Source organism: Engraulis encrasicolus, chromosome 3 (genome assembly GCF_034702125.1).
Source record: "Engraulis encrasicolus isolate BLACKSEA-1 chromosome 3, IST_EnEncr_1.0, whole genome shotgun sequence".
In the NCBI taxonomy this organism is placed as follows: domain Eukaryota; kingdom Metazoa; phylum Chordata; class Actinopteri; order Clupeiformes; family Engraulidae; genus Engraulis; species Engraulis encrasicolus.
Window position 1 is genome coordinate 24,473,057 of NC_085859.1, and position 23,386 is coordinate 24,496,442.

The 23,386-nt window shown below is 43.4% G+C and overlaps 1 protein-coding gene across 1 annotated transcript in view; it reads right to left on the reverse strand.

Moving 5' to 3' along the window:
* Positions 1-5,531: 5,531 nt before the first annotated feature.
* Positions 5,532-23,386, reverse strand: part of ube3b (ubiquitin protein ligase E3B) — a 39,754-nt gene continuing 21,899 nt past the window's right edge. Inside the window, exons 20-27 of the mRNA XM_063195047.1 lie at positions 23,168-23,344; positions 22,160-22,408; positions 21,712-21,777; positions 21,538-21,596; positions 19,359-19,541; positions 17,612-17,723; positions 16,759-16,851; positions 5,532-5,846 (exon numbers count right to left, since the gene is read on the reverse strand). Of these exons, the coding sequence (XP_063051117.1) occupies positions 5,655-5,846; positions 16,759-16,851; positions 17,612-17,723; positions 19,359-19,541; positions 21,538-21,596; positions 21,712-21,777; positions 22,160-22,408; positions 23,168-23,344 (1,131 nt within the window). The 3' untranslated portion in view covers positions 5,532-5,654. The remainder of the gene's footprint in view (positions 5,847-16,758; positions 16,852-17,611; positions 17,724-19,358; positions 19,542-21,537; positions 21,597-21,711; positions 21,778-22,159; positions 22,409-23,167; positions 23,345-23,386) is intronic.

Consider the following 23,386-nt stretch of genomic DNA (forward strand, 5'->3'; position numbering starts at 1 on the left):
CCAGAGCTACTGCAGCAGCACACTCCTATGGACCCAGGTTCTGATCTGGCCGGGGTCATTTCCCAGCCCTGCCCATCTCTCTCTCCCATTGCTGCACTATCAAGAGGCACAAACTCTTGCAGAGAGAGAGAGAGAGCGCGCGCGCGAGAGAGAGAGAGAGAGAGAGAGAGAGAGAGAGAGAGAGAGAGAGAGAGAGAGAGAGAGAGAGAGAGAGAGAGCAAGAGAAAGAAAGAGAAATAAACTACTTTGGCATTCTCAACCCAAACTTCTGTCAAATTCTATTAGCTGATTTTACATTGTTTCTCATTTGTTTATACCATTTGACGTGGATATGAAAAAATAAGCTTAGCATAAACACAAAAGATACATCCACAAAATAACATCAGAAATCATTAATGAAGAGCAATCACACAAGGTCAGTTGTTACGTAAAGGATTTCTTGAATACTCAAAGCTTTACAGGATTGATTGACAAGTATGTATACATTTACAGAGTATTTTCCACTTAATACATTTGATTTTTGTACATTTAAATTGTCTTTTAATTACCTGCATTTGACATAGTGCAACCACATGGGAAGTTTCTTCCAAAGGGGGTCAAAGGAATCAATGCTGTTTTCAGACAATCAGCAACCTGTCTTCACAACTTCACAACTGGATGTACAGTACGCTGTAGTACTGTACTTGACATCATCACAACACAACATCTTTGCCAACATGTTTTTTTTTTCATTGCTCATTATGGCCAGTCTTGCCAATCATAACCTGCACATCTGCAAATAATCGGCACATTTGACAAAATCCCTTGGTACAAAATCTGATAATTTACATGACATGGTACTTTTTTCAGGGTGGTTGTGATTATTATTTTGCATTGTACATTTGCTCGACCCCCCGGAGTGCTTAGAGGAAATTCCACTCAAGCCCTTGCAAACATTTAACCAAGTCCTTCAGTAAATCCATACTGTAAGTATAGTGTCAAGGTGAGTCCAGTAAATGCAAGAAATCCCTTACAGGAGGAAATGACGGTGACCATTTCTCATATTTTTAAGCTCCCCCAAAAGTCATCATGGACAAAAGCAGAGGCATTTATGCACACAGCCATGTTCCTACTGTACATCGTGTGTTAACTACAAACCAAAGAGCACTTTTCCAAAACATAAAAAATATCTAAATGCAATTTTTCCTAACCCTTTTGGTGTTATCGGGGTAATCGGGATACCATATCTGAATTTTCCACACCAAATTCAAATCGCAAAACCCTTATTTTGCTACTATTAACTGCAGAAGCACTTTAAAAACACATTTTTCACTTTCATCTTTTACGTTATGGAAAAGAGCTCAATTATACCCTTAACCTTTCCTGCCCTTTAAAACAGATTGATTCTTTGAAACAGAACAGCAAGGGTTTAACATTTAGTCCCCCCTAGGTTTACCATATGCTACAGCAATGTAACTTTCCAGAACAGTTGAGCTGTAGAGAAATAATGTGTGTGGAAAAAAAACAGAATTTCTGAAAGCTAGAATGTTCTGATTATCCAATGTGGGTTTGGCTCTGGTTTTGTGATGTTTGTGAAAGGATATTTTGGCGATTGACATCTTTTATCCATTTCTTTTCATCAGTCAAGTCAATGTTTACTTCAGAAAGTTAAAAACCATGCATTTGTTCTTTCTGTGCATAGAACACAAGTGAATTCACTCATGCGCCAATCTATCTGCCTGATAGCTGGTGTTGATAACAGGTCATAAAATAGTGGCATCAAATTTCTGATTTTTACTTTCTGAAATCAGTATTGACACTTCTTCATATCCGCTGTAGTATATTATGGTTGGGTGCATGACCAGAGTGACGGACTATGCTCATCTTGTGAATGTCCGATACTTGCTGCATACGTGACGTATGAACACACCTGACGAAACACACAGTACAAGCGTTTAACAAGACTTCAACAGAGATTGCAGACAATCACCAAGGTGATACAAGTGGGTAGTTTTGCATAATTCTGAAAAAAAGTGGAAAAGGTATTGCCAATTATTCCATTATTCCAGCAATGTTGCCTTGTAGTCACCCCTCCTAAACCCCTTAATATCCCATATGAATAAACCAAGTCTGGTCATCACCAGATAGTTGCACATCCTGAATATACAAGATATTGAGTAGCAGTAAAGGTTTTCTCCAACATCTACTGTATATATAAAAAAACAAACAGCAAACGAATTTCGGTTTGATCTTGTGCTCAGTCAGTACAGGGCAGACAAGAGGGCAGAGCTGTGTCGACAGTCTCCAAGTAACCAAGCAATGACATCATTCAAATTGACTTTCCATATTCTGTATAGGAAAGAAATGTCCTTTAAGAGTTCTGGTGGCGTTCTTTCCACTATTAAAGTTCATGAATTAAAATGTTTCTCTTCCATCAGTTAAAAGTCTCATGTGGAAAAAAAAAAGGGTTTCAGGGTTTTTTTTTTTTGGACGAGCCAGACAGTTTTTTTTTCAGACAGTTCTTTTGTTCTGTCAGTTCTCCAGCCTCCTCCTATCCTCTCGGTCTCGCTCTACCCTTTTTGGGATTTACTATGGCTTTGTTTCCATATGAGCACTCATGCCATTTCCCTGCCTCCCTGGCCCCACTGGAACACCCTTCCACCCCACCGTCCCTTCCCTAGTCCCCTTGCCCTGACTTCTGGGGCTGTGTGGGATGGAGGATAACTACATACAAGGGACACAAGTTTTATGTCCAACAGAACCAGAGTCCACCGAAGTTCTCTATCCCCTTTTTCTTTCATCCTCTTCATGCAGCACGTGCCTTTACCCTCCTCATGCTTCTTGAAAGTAGGGGGCTGAGCCATGGACGTTATGGTATATGAGCAGAAAGCATTGGATAACTGTGGACGGTGAAGTGGGTGTGAAAGGCCTTTGGGGCTGTTTTCTCTCTTCTCAGGTAGGAGTAGGAGGGGGGAGGCAGGTAGGAGGGGGGAGTAGGGTAGGAGACAAACATTATGTGGGTGAGGCACTCTTTGTTGTTTTTTTTGTTAACTTAACTTCTGTCCGTTCTTCATTTGCAATAGGGACACTGTTCTCGTCGGCTGCGATAAGCCTGTTGACAACCATCACGGGTCAACGTTAAACTGTGACAGAACCATTCAGTGCCAGTGTTAATATAACATACATTAAAATCAACTAAATGGATGAAAACTTCACAACCCTCCGATAAAAACTTATTTTAGAGACACAGAGAGAGAAAGTTAACAGTAGAGGAAAATCTCTGGTTAAGACATAAAGGAGTGACAAGGGTCAATCAATGCAATAGTGGCAAAACCGAGCCCACCATGTCTGGTCCTATGCCTGAAGATGTGCAAAAATAATATATGTATTTTTTTTTGTTTATGTGCAGGACGACGTCATCGTCTCCATGGAGACTGTTAGTGTTTATCTTAGTAATAGCCGGGAATAGGGGAACGGACCAATGGGAACAATGGACGAGCAGGTCAAAGGTCATTCAAGGGTCAAAAGGTTATCATGCGTGCGGTGGCCATGCATTCTCCATGGCAGCACGGCTTCCAAAACAAAAGAGGGTTCTTTTTCCCTCTCTTCGTCACGTCTCGCAACTAGGCAACCAGCAATGTCAATCAATTATCCATTGTCAATCCCTGTATCATTTTCAAATGAGCGTTGGCCATCCATAACGGTAGCTACGATGGAATCCACTGTAGTCCTCCAAAGGTAGAGCCAGAGTGCAGAGATTTTGCAACCCATTCCAATGTGAATCGTGTGTGTGTGTGTGTGTGTGTGTGTGTGTGTGTGTGTGTGTGTGTGTGTGTGTGTGTGTGTGTGTGTGTGTGTGAGTGAGTAGAGGGAGGGGGATAGTGTCTTGTAGGTGAAGGACAAGTGATAAGTCCTGCATGGCTTTTGTTGTCTCGTGGCGTCTGTATTGCTAAGTGAAGTTACTTTCTTGCCCAGAAGAGCATTCATGGGCTACAAATGTACAGACATTGGGCAGGGGACCTGAGAAATACTGCCTCACAGCCAATAGTGTCATTTCTGATGTTCTAGCTTTCCCATCTTATTCTGAACCAGAGCCCCCTCGCATTTCACTGCATTTATTGTGATTGGTTCAACTTCAACGCAACCAGCCAGTTCCCACAAATTCAATGCAATGTCACGCAGATTCTTTGCGGTGGCCAAAATTCAGTAACTGCTCACTGCCGGGTTTGGGCGTGGTGCTGGCCAAAGGTTGGGGAGGGGGTATCAAGGGAAAAGCCAATGCCTTAGATTTAGTAGGTGTAGGGTGGCAGGGTCCTGGAAGAGATCCTCCCTTAACTGCTGTCTACCAAGTTCCAGATGATATGGCCGGGCCTAGTTCAATAAAGGACAGGCTGAAAACAAGGGCAAGAAACCCAAGCAGCAGTCAACGGAGGAAGGGTAGTCTGGGGCCCGAATAGGGGTGCGTTTCTCAAAACTATAATTGCTAACTATATTAGCTACCCTGTTGTTTGCAATGCAATTTCCCATTGGCAACTACCGAAGTTGTTAGCTGGCTAACAACTACGCGTTTAAGAAATGTACCCCAGAGTTGGCTCCCCTCCTCCTCCGCTCTCTGCTGTTCTATGGAAAGGGGAGGAGAGATGTCCTTGCGGCCTTCAAACCTAGACCTCCAGGGAGTCAAATTGGAGCACTTACTGCTACTCCACACGACCCTAGTGATAGTCACTCTCTTCATCAGTCTACAAGTTCCACAGGAAGGAAAAGGAGAGAATTCCAGAATGTGAGGCCAGAATTCTATAATCCGCGGCCAGAATTCCAGAATGTAAGGGGAAAATGATAGATCTGAGGGCAGAATATGTCAGTAAGGCGACTCACAGAGGCTCCATAAGAAGCTTCAGTTGCTGTGTCCATTTGTCTTACAGGTGCAGTTTCACAGGGGGGAGGGGCAATTAATGCCTAACAAGTCCAAAGGATAGGGTTTCAACTGTCTCAGGAGTGTCTGTGTGCATGTGTGCATGTGTGCATGTATGTATGTATGTATGTATGTACTGTATGTTTGAGCGTGTCTATGGATGTTTGAACACAAGTTTGTGTGCGAGTCTGATAGAAGTCTTTGAGTGAGTGCATGTGCATGCGTCAGAACATGAGCGCATGTATTTCAAAGAGCAGACAATGTTTCTTTAGGTCTCTGCAGGGCTGAAGTGTCTCTCTGTGTGAGAGAGAGTGTACTCCATATATCTGAATATCTCACACACACAAGCTCAAAGCCCGTGTTCATGCTTAGTGGCAAGCAGCAAGCCCCAAGCGGCAACTCAAGATCATGTGAGTGTATTTGAATGGTCCACACCACACACCTAACACAGGAGTGTGTGTGTGTGTGTGTGTGTGTGTGTGTGTGTGTGTGTGTGTGTGTGTGTGTGTGTGTGTGTGTGTGTGTGTGTGTGTGTGTGTGTGTGTGTGTGTGTATGTGTAGGTGTGTATGTGTGTAGGTGTGTGTGTGTGTGTGTGTGTGTGTAGGTGTGTGTGTGTGTGTGTGTGTAGGTGTGTGTGTGTAGGTGTGTGTAGGCGTGTGTGTGTAGGTGTGTGTAGGCGTGTGTGTGTAGGTGTGTGTGTGTAGGTGTGTGTGTCCGTGTGTGCGCGTGTGTGTGTAGGTGTGTGTGTGTCTTGGCCGGAGGTTATGAGAGCTCAAAGCCGGTGTTCATGCTGATGGCGTAGCGCAGCTTGTCTCGCAGGATGCTCTTCTTGCTGTAGTTGGGCAGCTTGAGGAGGTTGAAGCAGGTGGAGGAGGTGGGCAGCCGGCCGCCGGGCTCCTTCTTGCGGATGGTGAAGAAGCCGCGCAGCACGCTGCCCAACGTGTCACCCGTGTCCTGTGGAATGGAGACATACCAATATCAATACAGACATGCGTACAGTAACACAGACAGACTGCACACTGCCCAACGTGTCACCCATGTCCTGGGAAATGGAGACATACCAATATCAATACAGGGGTAAATTACATTTTTGGGGGGTTCAAATGGCAGGTGGTACAACCAGAGCTAAGGCCCACAAAAGTCATTTAATCCATGCAATAGTGGCAACAGCTGTGGTTGCACCACCCTGACGTGAGCAACTACTAAAACACCATTGACCAGTAGGCATGCGTACAATAACAGCCACATAGCACTCTTTACAGTAGGGGTCGACCGATACAGGTTTTTTAATGGCCGATGCCATATCGTTTTTTTTTTTCATCACCCGATTTCCGATACCCGATATTTGGGGCCGATATGGGTTAAAACAAAGGTTTAAAAATGACAAATATTCCAGGTCTCAAGTTAAAAATAAACATTCCTTTAACATTATCAAATTGAGGTAGAACTTGTAACATTTAAACACCCACTCTAACAATCAAGTAATGTCTAACAATCAAGTAATAAAAAAATAAAGTGTCTTGGTGCTTTTAAAAAAACCTGAATGACATAAAATAATAAATATTGCGTATCGACCAAAACCACACGCGTATCGGCCGATACAGATACACTTAAAATATGCAAATATTGGACCGATATCGGACCGATATATATATCGGTCTATCCTTACACAGTATAGTCCTGGACCAGCCCTGTAGACCCGTTCGCAATTTTGAGTTGAGGGCGTTTCTCACTGGATTTGAGTTAGTGGGTTCCTAGACATTAAAAATCACGGAGGTGCTCGTCCACCATAGTGCCAGATTTTTCACAATATGGCCGCCAAATATTGCCGCAATTGCCTATGACAAATATCTGTCTTTTTACTTTTAAACTGTTTATACACATGTCATACATAAATTCTGACCAATTTTTGGAGAGGAATTCAATTCTGACAATTACATGAGGAGGATGTGTGATTTTGACCTTAAAAGGTCATTGCCAAGGTCAAATTTGCTATTCTGAAGAGCGTTAATAGACTTCCATTGTAAAAATGAGAGACAAATGATCAATTATGGCATGAGGAGTTATTTGCTGATATTACTATGATTATTTGTGTCAGTATAGTCCTTAAAAGGTCAAGGTCAAGGTCAATGTCAATGTCAAGGTCTTTTCCCTATTCTGAAGAACTCAGCCATGTGCTTGCCCATTAAGTCATTATTAAGAATAAGGAACTGCCACTTAATGTAAATCTAACATTTCTAACATTTAATATTTCTTAACACTTGATGGACCATCATAGCATAAATAATTAATGAATAAATGTGATGATAAAGACCTAGGCTTAAATTAAGCCAAAAACACAATACATTTACTAAGGTGGAACATTGTAACATTGTAGTGATTTATTTATTTTAACTCAAAAAATCATGTTATCATTATGATATCATATCTTATGATAATGGTTTCAGGCATTTTAATGGCAGGAGTATGCCAGGTGTGTGCTCCTGCCACCCATGTTGCTTAGGCTCATGCCTTATTTTGGGGTCCTTGGTTCTTGCAAGTATGTTGCAGACTCTATGAACTAGAAATGCCCCTCTCTAAATGTGCCCTTTTATAGCACTACTGATGGGAGGAAGAGCACCATTGCTGTACATTTCTTCTCTGTGATCATCAAATATTACAGCTGTTGTGGTTGATCTGGCCCCAGCCCAGACACGCACCAAGTACTTCTCAGCCAATGTTGCATCTTACTCGGTCAATATTTTGGCCTCTCCAAAGTTAACCAAGTACTGGACTGGATCAGAAACCATGGCTGCATGTTTAGTCCCAACCTCATTTAACCCCCCTACTCATGCAATCATCTCCTTACAGGATATGTTCTTTGATCACAGTTTTTGTCAGTGACGCTCCAAGATGAGAGACTAATTGATTGAGGGGTTAGATTCTCCTCATCTAACCAGTGCCATACTGCTGGTAAATCTCCTGCATACCAAGTTCTTGGAAATATGGGCTGTAGTGGAGAAGCAATGCAAATGTGTCTGTATCATTTGAGTCTATAACAACTTTTCTGCTTCACACGAACAGCCCACTCAACATGCACCAGCAACCTGGCCTAAGCCTCATCAACGCAGTTCAAGAGCTCTGGAATCTCTTCACCATCAGCTGACTTTGCTGGTAGCACCTCATCATCAACAACAACAGGGCTGACAATGACAGTAGTATTGCCTCTGGTTTGATAAAAAATAATGTCTGGAACTAACAATTGGAGATTTCACTTGTTCTCCAAAGAGGCCCAGAACTTATCAAGTTGGTGAGGAATGGGTGTTTGTCCGTTCATGCCAATGATGTCAACGGCTGTTGTTGAGTTGGTACGCCCCATGCGCTCACCTTTCTTCAATGACATCTCAATGTAGGAGTCACAAGATGGATGAGCTCTGGATGTCACTAGGGATGGCGAAAATTTAAAAAACTCTTAACCGGTTACTGAGACTCATTAACCGGTGGTAAACCGGTAATCTTAAATTTTAAAATGTTCGCGTGCCTGATATGCACAGCACTGATTTTTTTCATTTTTATTTTTCACATAAGCCTTTTTTTGCTGCACAGACAGGACCTGCCATGTCCAGCCATTGTTGCCAGATGGAAAATGCTGAATTATCGTACTAAAATCTCAAAATTAACGTTTTTTGGGAGGAAATTATTATTATAATTATTAATATTATTACAACCGGTTAACCGATGGCAGAGCATTTTAACCGGTTAAAGTTGATCTGGTCGATTATCGGTTAACCGTTTACCGGTTAACATCCCTAGATGTCACCAGAGGGATATTGCTGAGTTGATGATGGCATTGATGACAGCGCCTAAATTCTGCCAGAGGCATCTGACGGATCTTTGACATGAAGTCTACCCGAACATGAGGGTAATAAGTAGACTCAGAGCTTCATTGGGTGAAATTAAGGTGAGGCTCAATTTCACTGACAAGCTTTGACTTGTTAACAACCAACGGAAGGTCACCATCTAACAGGGGTGATGCTGAAAGGACATAATGAGATCTGCTGAATACTCATGCCCCGTTCATCAGCAATGTCCATCCTCCTATGTGCCTCAGCTATGTCTTTAGATGAGACCAACTTCTGCTCCTTTACAATGATTGCTGGTGTCTTCTATGGTTGATCTTTGTACTGCAGAAGATTCCTTTTTGAAACATTCCACTTATCTAATGTTCATGAGAACCAACCTATCCTGCCAACAAGCTTGCAAGCAAGCTTTGGAGACGGTTGCGCAGGCGAGGTGTGACAACCTGGTTGCTGAGCAGATTGTGCAGTGGAACGGGTGCATTAACGGTCACTGAGTATGGATTCTGCGGATCAACCACAACGTCTAGCAACAATGACACATTTCAGTTGAATGTAAGGCGTGGAGTGGTGCTCAGTGCATGTTGGAGGTGGCATTCTGTCCGCTTCAAAGTGGTGTTGTTGGTGAGAAAGTTGAGGACATCAGTGATCATTGTAATCTGATGGAAAGAGCTCAAACTTTGCTGCAACATTAACATTGCATGTGGCTCCTACTACAAAGTGTCCTCCATGACCCTTAAATACTCTCTGAATGCTGCTCAACCTTTATGTCACCTCCCACAGCACAGAACTAGCAATAGTGATCCTGCACAACCCACTGACCTACAGAAAAGCAATGGTACAGCTCAGAATGTGTTAACACTAGAATCTTGATTTGTTCAAGATACCATGATCCATAACATAGGTAATTAATGCAGTTACGTACTGCAAAGATTGGCATAGGACGTTATGGTAGCCACATATTGATTCATTTTCCTTCTCTTTCAGAGACAACAGCATTTTTAATGATGGCCGCCAAATCCAGCCAAACCTCAAAGAATTGGCAGAGCTCTGACTTGTCTTGATTCAAGCTCTCCACTTGCTCAATCAAGGCCTCAAACTCAAATTCTGGGCAACTGAAGCCAGTGAAGTGTGCAATGCCTGTATGCATTAGGGGTGGTACGGTTCACAAATGTCACGGTTCGGTCCATATCACGGTTTCAAGGTCACGGTTTTCGGTTTTGTACGGTTCTGTTTTTTTTTTTTTTTTTTTTTTAACCTCTTAAGCTTCGGGGCTATTTTTGAGTTTTTTTGAGGTTTTGCACAACGTCTACTTAAATGGCTCTTGTGTCTGCATACTTTGACCTATAAAGAAGTGGCTGGTACCATTTTAAAGAAGAGACTCTGTAGAATCCACATGAAGAGTCAGGAAGATTTTGTGATGCACTGCCAAGGACTTACAGGGGTTGGAACATCTTCTTTTCTGAAATCCGGTTTTGAAAATCCCAGGATAGTACCACATTTCATCAGTTTAGCTGATACATTTGACCTTAGAAACACATTTGAGACATACTCCCAAGTCCACTGAAGCTGTGTGTCAAAGGGGATCTTGTTACAGCTATGTATGACCTTTCCCAAGACAATTATGTGTGGGTATGCACATGCGTTTTTCCCAAGTCTCCAAAAAATACCATTTGGAGACTCCAAAGGTGCCTTACGCACCCTGCAAATAAAGTGTTGCTGCACAAGAATCTTTTGAGATAGAAGCATGATCTTGGTCAGAAATGAAAGCTTACCCCTTGAGGTGTCTTTTAGTGACTTGGCTGGGTTGGAAATGGCTTTAGAAGGGTATTACAGAAGTATAACTGTACGGAAATAGCCTTTTTTTATACTTTGTACAGGAAAACACTTCCAAAGACAAAAGGAAACCAAAGTACTATAAGGCAAATTTGACATTTTATTTTGGCATAAATGTCATTATCAGTGCAAACATGAATATGAATGTAACCATATTATATAAAACAGTGCAGTGCAGGAACAGTAGTGCCAAAATGTAGTGAGAAAAGGTCAAGCAGTGTAATATCGGTCCATTTCACGGTGTGGTGCATAGCTCCAAATGTGTTGGTATTTTGCAGGAGAGTGCGCAGCATATCATCTGTCATGAAAAGTCTAAAAAGTTGTAGCGCCGTGTACATGGCACCCTGTAGGAGTTGTGGGCCAGGCTTTCGAAAGGTGGGCTGAGGTGGCAGGATGTCCTCAGTATCCTCATCTAGCCAGGCCCCATCCTCCTCTTCAGCAACCGCTGAGCCGTGCCCTCTGCCTCTTCCTCCTCTTTGGCCCCTGCCTCTTCCTCCTCTTTGGCCCCTGGTTCTTCCTCTGCCTCTCCCTCTGGCTGTTGCTCTGCCCCTTGATGGTGTCCTTGTAGAGGCTGAAGTACTGTCCTCTTCCTCTTCATCACCTCCTCTATCCTCCTGGCGTCTTATTCTCCCCCTGGAGACCTCAGGCTCCCAGTCTTCATCACTATAAAACAGAGAAAGAGATAAACAATGAAATACAACTAATGCACACAGGGTAAACAACATGCACTCTTCTTGACTGCATCTACCTAAATCCTCTCCCCCTGGCTCTTTCACTCTCTCACTTGTCTTTCTCACCTTGTGTGTGCACTACCCATCCCCCATCATCACCCTGCAAGTTACTTTACCATCCCCATTACCTCACAGTTGCCCCCCCCCCCCCCCCACACACACACCCACAATAGATTATACCAGCAGAAGTGCATTATAATACAGCACTCATGGTATGATGTAACATAGTAATATCATAATATTATAATAATGTCACTAGTATCATACTACTAGTGTTGCAATTACATATGTAAGAGGACTGGCACACACACACACACACACACACAATACAGCACTCATGGTATGATGTAACATTGTAATATCATAATATTATAATAATGTCACTAGCATCATACTACTAGTGTTGCAATTACATATGTAAGAGGACTGGCACACACACACACACACACACACACACACACACACACACACACACACACACACACACACACACACACACAATACAGCACTCAAGGTGTGATGTAACATAGTAATATCACAATATTATCATAATGTCACTAGCATGCATCAAACTACTAGTGTTGCAATTACATGTAAGATGAATGGCACACACACACACACACACACACACACACACACACACACACACACACACACACACACACACACACACACACACACACACACACACACACACACCTTTTCTCTCGTACTACAACTCAATCTCACTTTCAGGACAACACAATTACGCATTTCCTTATATTCTTTACACCCCCAATGAGCTTGCTAATGCTCACATTGGAACATGGAAACCGTGCGTTTTATATGATACGTGATAGCATTGTATCATTACTAGACCCCTGGAATAAATAGATATAATGCTCACCTCACCTCACGAGTTGTGTATCTCTCGCCTCTCCTCGTCTGCCTCGGAGACATCTGAATCCTCGCTCCCTTGGGTGTTTAGAACTACTTCCTGGTCCTCGTCTGGAAATGTGGAAGGAGATCCAGCTGCTGGTTCAGCATGCTTCGTTTTTTGTTGTCTTTTTGGCATGTTGCTAAAAAAAAAACAAGCTAACTCAGCGCTGTAGTCGATGCAGTCGAAGTTTTAGATATTTCTGCCGTGACGCAAACTAACTGAATAATGGTTCAAACGCCGAGTCTTACGCATGGCTATTACGCGAACGCGTGGCTTCTGTTGTGAAAGTAAGGGGCGGGCTTCCGATAGCTCGTTGGAAAGCTGTGTTCATTGGCTTCAAGGCTGTGCTCGAAGGAAATCCGTAGCTTCTGATTTGACGGAGCTACAGTCAATCAAAGCAAGTGTGGTAGAAAAAAAAACCGAAATGCCTATCATGCTTCGAAGGCTTGTATTTCAGCCAAGGAACCTCCTATCGAGACCAGGGTTGGCTTGTTGGATTCCACAGACTCTAGGGATCACGTTGGGCGGCGCCAATGCCGGCTCAAACGCGGAAGGGCGCGAAGGCAGCCGTTGTTCCTGAAAAAAAAACTTCATAGTCCGGAACTTTCAAAGCAAAAATGTTTTGTTTGAGTGGAATTGCGTCGTGTGTGGTTGGAGTATTACCAAAAAGGGACCCATATTCTTATTCTTTGGAATCTTATGGACATTTTGACACCACCCAAGCCAGGATTATCCATGTTTTCGATGTTCACTGATGGCGGGAAGGTATGGATGCACTGAAAACGGAGGGGCTGGGATTATGAATTTTGAAACATGACATTGTGACATAAATTGATGATTAAGCACATATATGTTGTTTAAATCTGCCTAATACAGTGATAAACGAACTCTAAAGGGTCTAAGCTTTCCAATGATATGCATTGTTTGACATGTTTATTACACCTTATGGTTTATGAATGATGAATTATGAATAAGATATTGGTGGGAGGTGTGGTCTAAACCCGGTACCGGGGGGTGTGAAACTTAAGAGGTTAAATAAAATGTATTATATAAAAATTAGAATGAAAATGTAAGCTTATCATGGGTATGTTGAATTTGACTTAATTTAACCCAACTGAAAGAGGAAAGATATCAATGATTTTAACATGCTTCCATTTATTTCACAAAAAGGGAGAACTAAGTCCTAACTTTTAAGTTGACAAATATTCAAATATTACATGCTATAACACATCTGACGTGTAAAAATAAAACAGCTACACTCCTGTAGGCAATGGGACCATTAGGTCAGTGCAGTATGACTATTTTGGTTAATGACACACTGAGAACGAATTGGACTTTTATTTTGATACCGCTTTCTGCGAGTTTTGCGCTTATGAATCAGTTGCTTCCTATAATGAAACTGCCGGCCGTGAGAAGCATAGAAGTAAAATCAGAAGTCAAATTCAATTTGAAGTGAACAACTGATAGGGTTATGTTATGTTAAAATGTGAAAGTTAAGGTAACAAATAATTTTAAAAGATCGTTTTTTTTAGAAGTGTATGCACAAGAATGTTTCACAAAACTCCTGTGAAGCTGAGCCTTTTAAAACAGTCAAATTTTATTTTTGTTATAGTGTTAAACATCAATGTTAACTAGGCAACAGCACAAAGTCCCCTTCCGTCCATCAGAGTCTAACTGGCTACATATAATTAGGCCTACAGTTGATTGCAGTTAAGGACAGCGCAGTGAATCTGATGGATATGTTCAATTATCTCGCATTTTGCCGTCCGGAATCCCCATTCAATGCCACGTGGATATAGCCTACACTAGGCTACTGTAACGTAAGTCATAGTCTACTTTGTTCTGCTAATCTGTCATTGTTTGTAAATTCATGTTCATTTAATTTAAAATGGTCAGCATAAAGGCTGGGAACAGTCACTTGCACTAACGTGGAGAGAGAGGGGGGAGACGGTGACGCTGCTGACCGACCTGCACTTGCTACTGTAGCCTAGTCAGCTGGCGCATGCTGTTACATTATGCATTTCAGTTGGCTGATAGAAATCAGTCTTTCCACACTCAATATCCTACGTAGTCTTTGTGTTTTATGCTTGTAAAAGTAGTAGGATTTTAATAGCGTCGTCCGCCGGTGGTCACTCTATTTTATTTTATTTTTGAAACCGTGGGCACCGTGCGGTTGCCCACTACCCCGTTCCGTGACATGCAAACCGTACGGTCTCGGTTTGCAACGCAAACCGTACCATGCCTAGTATGCATCAATGCATCATCCAGGCCAGAACCTCGAGGCAATTTTCCCTGATATCTGAGAATAACACGCGTCCAATGGAAAGGGCCAATACAGTGGAAGAGATCCTTGAAGTGCTCCGTCTCATGCAGGTTTCATCACACCAAATTGCCATTGATGCCCGGTTCATCTGTCTGCGAACACCGGAAGTTGGATAGGCAGTGTCTGACAGTGGCACACTCAGTAATGGGTCTTGGTATTATAGGAAGGAAGCCAGCACGCATCATTGGCACCACAGCAGATGAGACAAGTGTGTGTACAGCAGCCCGCATCAAAAGGTCTCCTCCTGACACACCAGAGCGAATCAGGCTGATCAAGAATTCATGCTTTCCTGATAAACCTTTTGCAGTTGCAACATGCAGTAATGTTGCTTGCTTGTTTTCAGGATGCAGCAGCATGTCTGGTGGTAGGGCCGGTCGAACCACTGGCTTTGCATGATCATCTACCTCTTGGCATGGTAAATTCCTCTGCAGTATATCATCAGCTTGGCTTAATTCTGTGCCCGACACTGGAGACTTTTGAAGGTGTCACTGAAGCATCTTGAAACAGTAATAAGGCTGCAAAGTGTGAACCCTTGGTACTAGAAAGTGATGATTTGTCAGCATAATCAGAGTTGGATACCTGCCAATGTATAATCCTCCCTTGTAAAAGTGCTTAGTATGGTTTTCTGTCGGTTTTTCGAGCATTCCACAACATAGCTAGCAAGAAGACTGGTCAGATCNGATTGTCTGGTAGCTTGAACATGAACCAATCCTGTGAAAAGTTGCGAGAAGGTTCTTGATATGAAGGCTTTTGCTGTGGGAAGCATCATATGCAATGGTGTTCGCCTTATTCCGCTTTGATTGTTATGCACAAGCATTTGAAAGAGGCAGTGAAGTTGTGTACTCTTGTGATGTCTGACACACTTCTCCTCTTCTAGTGGGGGATCCTATCTGTGTTGACTGTTGCAGTGCATGTGCTGTCCTGACCTCTGACTGTGTGGAAGTGTTAGATGGCCGAGTTGTTCAGAATAGGGAAAAGGCCTGGAACATGACCTTGACCTTAACCTTGACCTTGACCTTTTAAGGACTATACTGACACTATACTGACACAAAACTAATCATAGCAATATCAGCAAATAACTGCTCATACCATAATTGAGAATTTGTTTCTCATTTTTACAATGAAAGTCTATTGACATTCTTCAGAATAGCAAATTTGACCTTGGCAATGACCTTTTAAGGTCACATTCTCCTCATGTAATTGTCAGAAATGGTTTCCTGTCCAAAAATTGGTCAGAATAGATGTATGGCATGTGTATAAACAGTAAAAAAAACACAGGTTTTTGTCATAGGCGATGGCGGCCATATTTGGCGGCCATATTTTGAAAAATCTGGCACTATGGTGGACGAGCACCTCCGTGATTTTTAATGTCTAGGAACCCACTAACTCAAATCCAGTGAGAAACGCCCTCAACTCAAAATTGCGAACGGGTCTACAGGGCTGGTCCTGGACTAGTACCTATACCTGGACAACCCTGTCCTCTAGATACCATGCAATACAAGCAAACCTCTTGCACCAGGCTGTGTTCCTGTTAGACAGGCATGCCATTAATTACATTCAACAACCGACCAACAGACACAGGCACAGGCACAGGCACAGGCACAGACACACGAAATAGGAAGCAGTGGGTAAAGCCCAGAGCATTTGTCCTCTTGTTTGTCCAGTTTATGTGCGGTCCCAGAGCATGCAGTGCCGTGAGAATGCATCATTTTAAAGCATTTCGACCTTTTGTGTGTGGAGCAGGTCCATTTTTCTTTTGCAAACACATGCACAGCAATTAATTTGGATATACTCAGAGGGGAAACACTAATTATGCAAATGTTTTTGGGGGAGTTAATTTGTTCTCCTATGCATCCACTTACTCCCACTCGGAGTTGCACACACAAAAAGACACACATGTACACACTACATACACACACACACACGTTACTGTAGGTGTGTACACACACACACACACACACACACACACACACACACACACACACACACACACACACACACACACACACACACACACACACACACACACACACACACACACACACACACACACACACACACACACACACACACACACACACACACACACACACTTTATCTAAACCCCACCCACAACGTAATGTGCAGCCACTCCAAACTGCTAAAATGACAATTCCCCCGCTGTGCCCCAGGCTCTTGCTTTGGTGACTCTTGTGTGTATGCACGTGTGTGTGCCTCTCACCTGGTCATCAGACACCTCCACACAGCGGATGGAGAAGGGAGGTTTGAGGTAGGCAAAGCCCAGCAGAGGAGGCCTGGAACAACTGGTGACAAACTAGAGAGAGAGGGAGGGAGGGGGAGAGAGGGAGAGAGAGAGAGAGAGAGAGAGAGAGAGGAGGGGGAAGTCAATGCAATGATTGAATGGATGATTGAAGGAATTACTGAATTAATGAATTAACAAGTCACAGTGTGCAAACAATTAGCCATCCAAGGCTACAGTGGACACAACACAATTACTGTTTGCCGAGGAGACCTCATCCCAGTATAGGCATAGTAGCATAGTATAGGACACGTTAGGCTGTCTGCTGTACCTTGAGAAACATGTAAAGCCCCCATAGTATAGGACACGTTAGGCTGTCTGCTGTACCTTGAGAAACATGTAAAGCCCCCATAGTATAGGACACATTGGGCTGTCTGCTGTACCTTGAGAAACATGTAAAGCCCCCATAGTATAGGACACATTGGGCTGTCTGCTGTACCTTGAGAAACATGTAAAGCCCCCATAGTATAGGACACATTGGGCTGTCTGCTGTGCCTTGAGAAACATGTAAAGCCCCCATAGTATAGGACACATTGGGCTGTCTGCTGTACCTTGAGAAACATGTAAAGCCCCCATAGTATAGGACACATTAGGCTGTCTGCTGTACCTTGAGAAACATGTAAAGCCCCCATAGTATAGGACACATTAGGCTGTCTGCTGTACCTTGAGAAACATGTAAAGCCCCCATAGTATAGGACACGTTAGGCTGTCTGCTGTACCTTGAGAAACATGTAAAGCCCCCATAGTATAGGACACATTAGGCTGTCTGCTGTACCTTGAGAAACATGGCCCTCTCGTCTGGGGTGAAGTCACTGGACAGGATGTCCCAGAGCCAAATGATAACTCGGTGACTGCTGTGGAAACCTCCATAATACACAGTGTGCTTCCTGAGGGAGAGAAAAATGGGGGGAGAGAGAGAGAGAGAGAGAGAGAGAGAGAGAGAGAGAGAGAGAGAGAGAGAGAGAGAGAGAGAGAGAGAGAGAGAAAGAGAGAAAGAGAGAGAGGGGAGAGAGGTAGAGCGACAGAGAAAGAAAGAATAAGGGAAACAGTGTGTGTGTGATTTAAAGAGTGCGTGAGAGAGAGAGTAAGACACAGAGTGAGGATGAGAGTGAAAAGTGAGGAGAGAAATGTAGGGGAGAGAGAGAGAGAGAGAGAGAGAGAGAGAGAGAGAGAGAGAGACAAAGAGAAGGAGGGATAGAGAGAAAGATGGATGGCGAGGGAGAGGGGAAGGGATCCATCTGTTAGGTTACAAAGCATCTGCGATGTTTCACAGCACATTATGAGCGGGATATTGCTGTGATGTTTCACTTTTATGCGGCAGGACTTCAACGAGGCGAGACAGGGAGGGGGAGGACAGATTTCACTAGAGTGCCGCCACCCGAGACACACACTCACACACACGTGCGGACACGCGCGCATGCACACACACACACGCACGCACGCACGCACGCACGCATCCACAGCCACACACACACACAGCAAAACCACTCAACCGGGAGATGCTTTTGTGTTGGCAAGCATCCAAGCGAGCTGAGTACTGTGCTGTGTGCTGTGCATTGGAGAGCATCCTGCAAATTTGCTACACTACACATAATGATGCATGGCCATGCCTGAACATATTGACATTCCTTTGGAATAACATTCTGTAGCACTGTAACGATGTGGCTTGTCGTGAATGGTATTTTAATAAAACTGTCCTAAAACAGTCGTGTGCAGCATACTGCATACAGCATCAACCAAAATTTGGGGGAAAAACAAGACTCAGCGGATGGTAATGATGACAATGCCTTAATGGTATACGATTTATTGTGTTTATATTGGACATTAAATGAAAAGGTGTCTGCAATAATGCAATGGTTACGTATGTCACCGCGGTTCTATGAGTTTCCGGCTGGCGGTCAGGAGAAGCGAAATATATCTATTGTTATTTTTTAGGCCAAGGTAGTGCTCTAATAAAGGCTCTGTGTTATGTCACAGTAGAGTAGTACTATGTGTAGTAAGTGTGTAGTTAACTTTTCAATGTCTATTACAGCGTTCTACTGGTGCAACGGCGTGCATTATGGGGCTAAATAGCTTTAAAAAGTATGTTGTCAAAATGCAGGGGAAGAAAGGAGTCACCGGAGCATCTTCAGATGTGGAAAGTAACTTGTTTTATTGGGCAAGCGCCAAGACTAACGTTTCGACGTTCACACGTCTTCTTCAGAGTGACTCTGAAGAAGACGTGTGAACGTCGAAACGTTAGTCTTGGCGCTTGCCCAATAAAACAAGTTACTTTCCACATCTGAAGATGCTCCGGTGACTCCTTTCTTCCCCTGCATTTACCAAGTCCTTTCCCGAGACGCACCAGATTGTGAAGTGCAGGAGCGCGGAGGATATCTCTCTTTGCTATGTTGTCAAAATATTTGAATGTCAAAAAAATCACACATAGATGAAAGGATATCTGAACAGTCATTTCCAATAATGAAATGCTAAAGTCGTAAATTTAAGTCAATTGACAAAACAACAAAACACTGTTGACATACTTGAGGTCGTCGAGGTCTATCTCGGCGTTGTCACCGGAGATGAGGCGCTGCACCTCCGGCGTGGAGAACATGTGCAGCCACTCGGGGTTGATGATGCAGCGGAACCCTCGGATGAACGCCGCCGTCTGCTCGCGGATCTGCGTGTGCATGCGGAAGTGCGCCATCAGGTGGATGTAGCTGATCCTGCGAGAGGGGGGGAAGGGTCAAAGGTTAAAAGGTGAGCCAAGATCAGATGATCTTTTAGTAAACATCAATAAATGAGGTATTTTGCAAGCTGTATTCAAATCTTTTCCCTATTCTCCCCAAGTATGTTTTTTTTGTAGGCGCCCTCCACCACGCCTCATCCATTAAAACTTAGTTCACCATAAACTTGCATCACAGTATTTAGTTCACTATTGTGCTTTGTTAGTGAAAAAGTGAAAAAGATTGGATGAAGGGGGCTACTGTGGTCTATAGGTTCTATACAGAGTTGATTAAATGAAGCGAAGGACAGCACTCTTCAGATTTCTTCTTTGTTTATTCGCCCACGAATAAACAAAGAAGAAATCTGAAGAGTGCTGTCCTTCGCTTCATTTATTCATTCAAGTTTTTGTGGGATTCAGCACCCAGTTAAGTTGTTTGTTAAGTAGCCTATTTAGGCGATATTGTGAGCACGTCTTCTCCACTTTTTGAAGTCTCATCTATACAGAGCTGGCCTTTGGGTGAGAGGACCACCGAATCCAACACCTTCACCTCCGTACGCAGCCAAACTGAAGTGCACTTGAACAAGGCACCTACTGTAATCCCACATTGCTCCAGGGACTGTTAACATCCTGTACTTAAATTGACTAAGTCGTTTTGGATATAGAGGCATCAGCAAAGTGCATCAGCAAAGTGCAACGGGGCTTTCCAATCTCATTCTGAAAAGGGTAAAGGTAAAAGGGTGATCCTGGCACGCATAATAACCGGCTGCCACACGCTGGGAGGGTTAGTAGGTAAGATGGGTCATCCCTCAACCTCTAAGAAGCTTGTGGACCTGTCTGAATTTTCTGCTTGGGCAAGCAAAAATGGTGGTCTGTTGCAGGATGGAGCAAGAAGGAAAAATAGTGCAGCAAACTGACCCGTTTAAGGCTCTTGTTGAAACAAGGATACAGTATTAACTGAGTTAACTTACTTTAATAACTCCTTAGCGCAGCACTATGGCTCTCTGTAATGTCATAGCAATGTTGTTATGATGTAGCTAAGCATTTTCAGCAAGTGAATAGGGTCGCCGGCGACCACTGCTGCAGTAAGAGTCTACGGTGACAGATGATGCTACTTTGTTTGAGGAAAAAATGGTGTGTGGATAAAGGGCTTTGGTCAATCCGTAATGGAAGTGAGCTAATATTCAGGTGGTAATGATGGGGGTTATGGGGGGTGATGTTTGGAATGGGGAAGGAGAGGATTACTCCCTTCTTATGTTGAATGGAGGGATCAACATACACGTAATGTAAAGTACACTTTTAAACAGTGATGATGGTTCACAATAGAGGAGTGTTTAAGGTCTAAGAAGCTTGTGGAGGGGGTGCTGTGGTGCAGAGTGCAAATGCACCTTACAACAAAAGGGCATGCGCATGGGGACCCGGGTTCGAGTCCGGCCACTCGTTCCAAACACTTTTCTATCAGAATAAGGGCAAAAAGCGTCTTTAAAAAGGGAAGACTAGTGAAGACTGTTTTTGAGTACGTCCCTTCATTGTGAGAAAACTCACCAACACTCAACTCTATGCTCTCCCATACCCTGGCTGCTAAAAGTGTCTGCTTGATTAATCCAATGTATATGCAATGGGCTTGTCTTGAGGTGCACAAACTGTTGAGTGTTATTTGGGAAAGCCCCCAAATACAGCCTTGACCTGTAGCTGATGCTTTTTTTAATGCTGAAAGGCAGGTTGGAAATCCCAGGAGGTTAACAAAAGGCCTAGATGACACTGACCATTATGTGCGTTACTGTGTCAATTAATTAAAACATCTGAATCATTTCACCTTAATCCTAAAACACCAAATCACCTTTCTGTATTGCACCATTAATTCAGTGCTGTACCTCATATTCTGAGGTACCGTATGTGCAAATAAAACAACATAGGTGCCTGAAGTTTGATCTTCAAATCTTGCAACAGATTCTGTTTGTTTTTTGTTTTGTTGTTGTGTTGGGATAGGAACTCACTTATTTTCGTTAGTGACAGGCATGGTCTTCCCTCCAGGCATGAGCTCATGGCATACCAGCTGTGGAGAACAACAAGTAAATAAATCAGCCAACCAGGAAGTCATGTTCAAGGAAGAGGAAGTGATGTCATTGCTTATAACCACTGAGGGTTTCAGGTTCATAGTCGTACTATACCTGCCCCATGACCTCTTCATCGTACGACAGAGTCAGCCCCAGGTCACTAACATCACCATCGTAGCGCTGAAAATTCCAATCAGAAAATCAGAAAAGGTTAATATACCCCTGCCAAAACACTAGTCATACATCTCTGACGGCTTAGCGTATGATCATCAAAAACTGGAGCTGTATAAGGTGCTATGATTGTGAATGGCTCTGCCCTTTGTGTGTGTGTGTGTGTGTGTACTGTTACCTTGATGGAGGTGAGGTTCTTGTAGAACTCGGGAGTATAAAAAGGGGAGCTTCTCTATGGAGCTGTAGAAGGTACTGTGGTGTGTGTGTGTGTGTGTGTGTGTGTGTGTGTGTGTGTGTGTGTGTGTGTGTGTGTGTGTGTGTGTGTGTGTGTGTGTGTGTGTGTGTGTGTGTGTGTGTGTGTGCGTGCGCGTGCATGTGCGTGCATCCCTACCTTGATGGAGGTGAGGTTCTTGTAGAACTCGGAGTCTAGCGAGGGCAGCTCGTCTATGGAGCTGTAGAAAGTGCTGTGGTGGTGACCCAGCACTTGGCTGAGGAAGAAGGATGCGAAGGGCACATCAACCACGATGCCCTCGTACATGGCCTTGCCCAGCATCTTTCCCACAAACTCATACAGCTGCAGGTGGTTCTCGTGGATGTTGGAGGTGGGCGATGGGTACAGGCGCTCATTCCCGCTGGTGGTCTGGGGAAAAGAGGAGTGTAATTTAGTATACATAGAGGAACAGACACAAGTACACATACAAACACATACATTGAAACATTGTGGTACTCAAGGATGTTGGAGGTGGGCAACGAGCAATAGAAAGACATAGAAAAGGAGACAGGCAGACAGAGAGTGACAATAATGGGAAAAGAGAAAACAGAGATTTTAGGTGAATCAGTGCAGAAAACATTGTCTATTTGCCCTTGCTGTCAGCTATCTGAACAGATCATTTAGTTCTCAGCATGTGCTCAACACTTTGGCTTTGGCTGACTGAAAATCGCAGAGCAAAACAAAATGAGGGATATGAGATTAGGCAAGTGTTTATCTTGAGTAAGGATGACAAGGGTGTTGGATGGAATGTTTTTGAATGTTGAATGTTTTTGAATCAATGTTGTTGAAGGTCTAAAGGGAAGTTATTTGTTTGACAAAATTGTTTGAGTATTAATACTTTTTAAAGGAATTAATGACTAAACCGAATTTTAAGTTTGAACACAAAGACTTGTGGATCAGCATAGAAATGTAGACCTATACATATGGTAGAATACACAGACTATGAAAATTCTGAAGGTGTGGGGGTTAATATTGTTTAAAGTCTACCCCAACCAATTGTGCATAGTCTGTGGAAACCCTAGATTTACCTTATAAAGATTCAGTGACGGGTTCAAGACCTTACTAAAGTAACCAACACTGTCAAACAATCACGTCAGATCATATTAAACTACGACTCTGATGGTTTACCTTGAACAGATTTAGAGCCGGGTTGAAGACCTTCTTGATGATTTCCTCCAGGAACTCCTTGAAGACGCCATCTTGATCTATACCGGCCTCGTCCACACCAAGATCGTTGACAAACTTGACGCGGATAACGCCTTTGATGGAGTTGACAGGAAGTCGACGCAGCTGGTCATACCCATCCTGGAGGTCGCAAAGAGGTTAAAAGATCAGAGGTCACAAAGC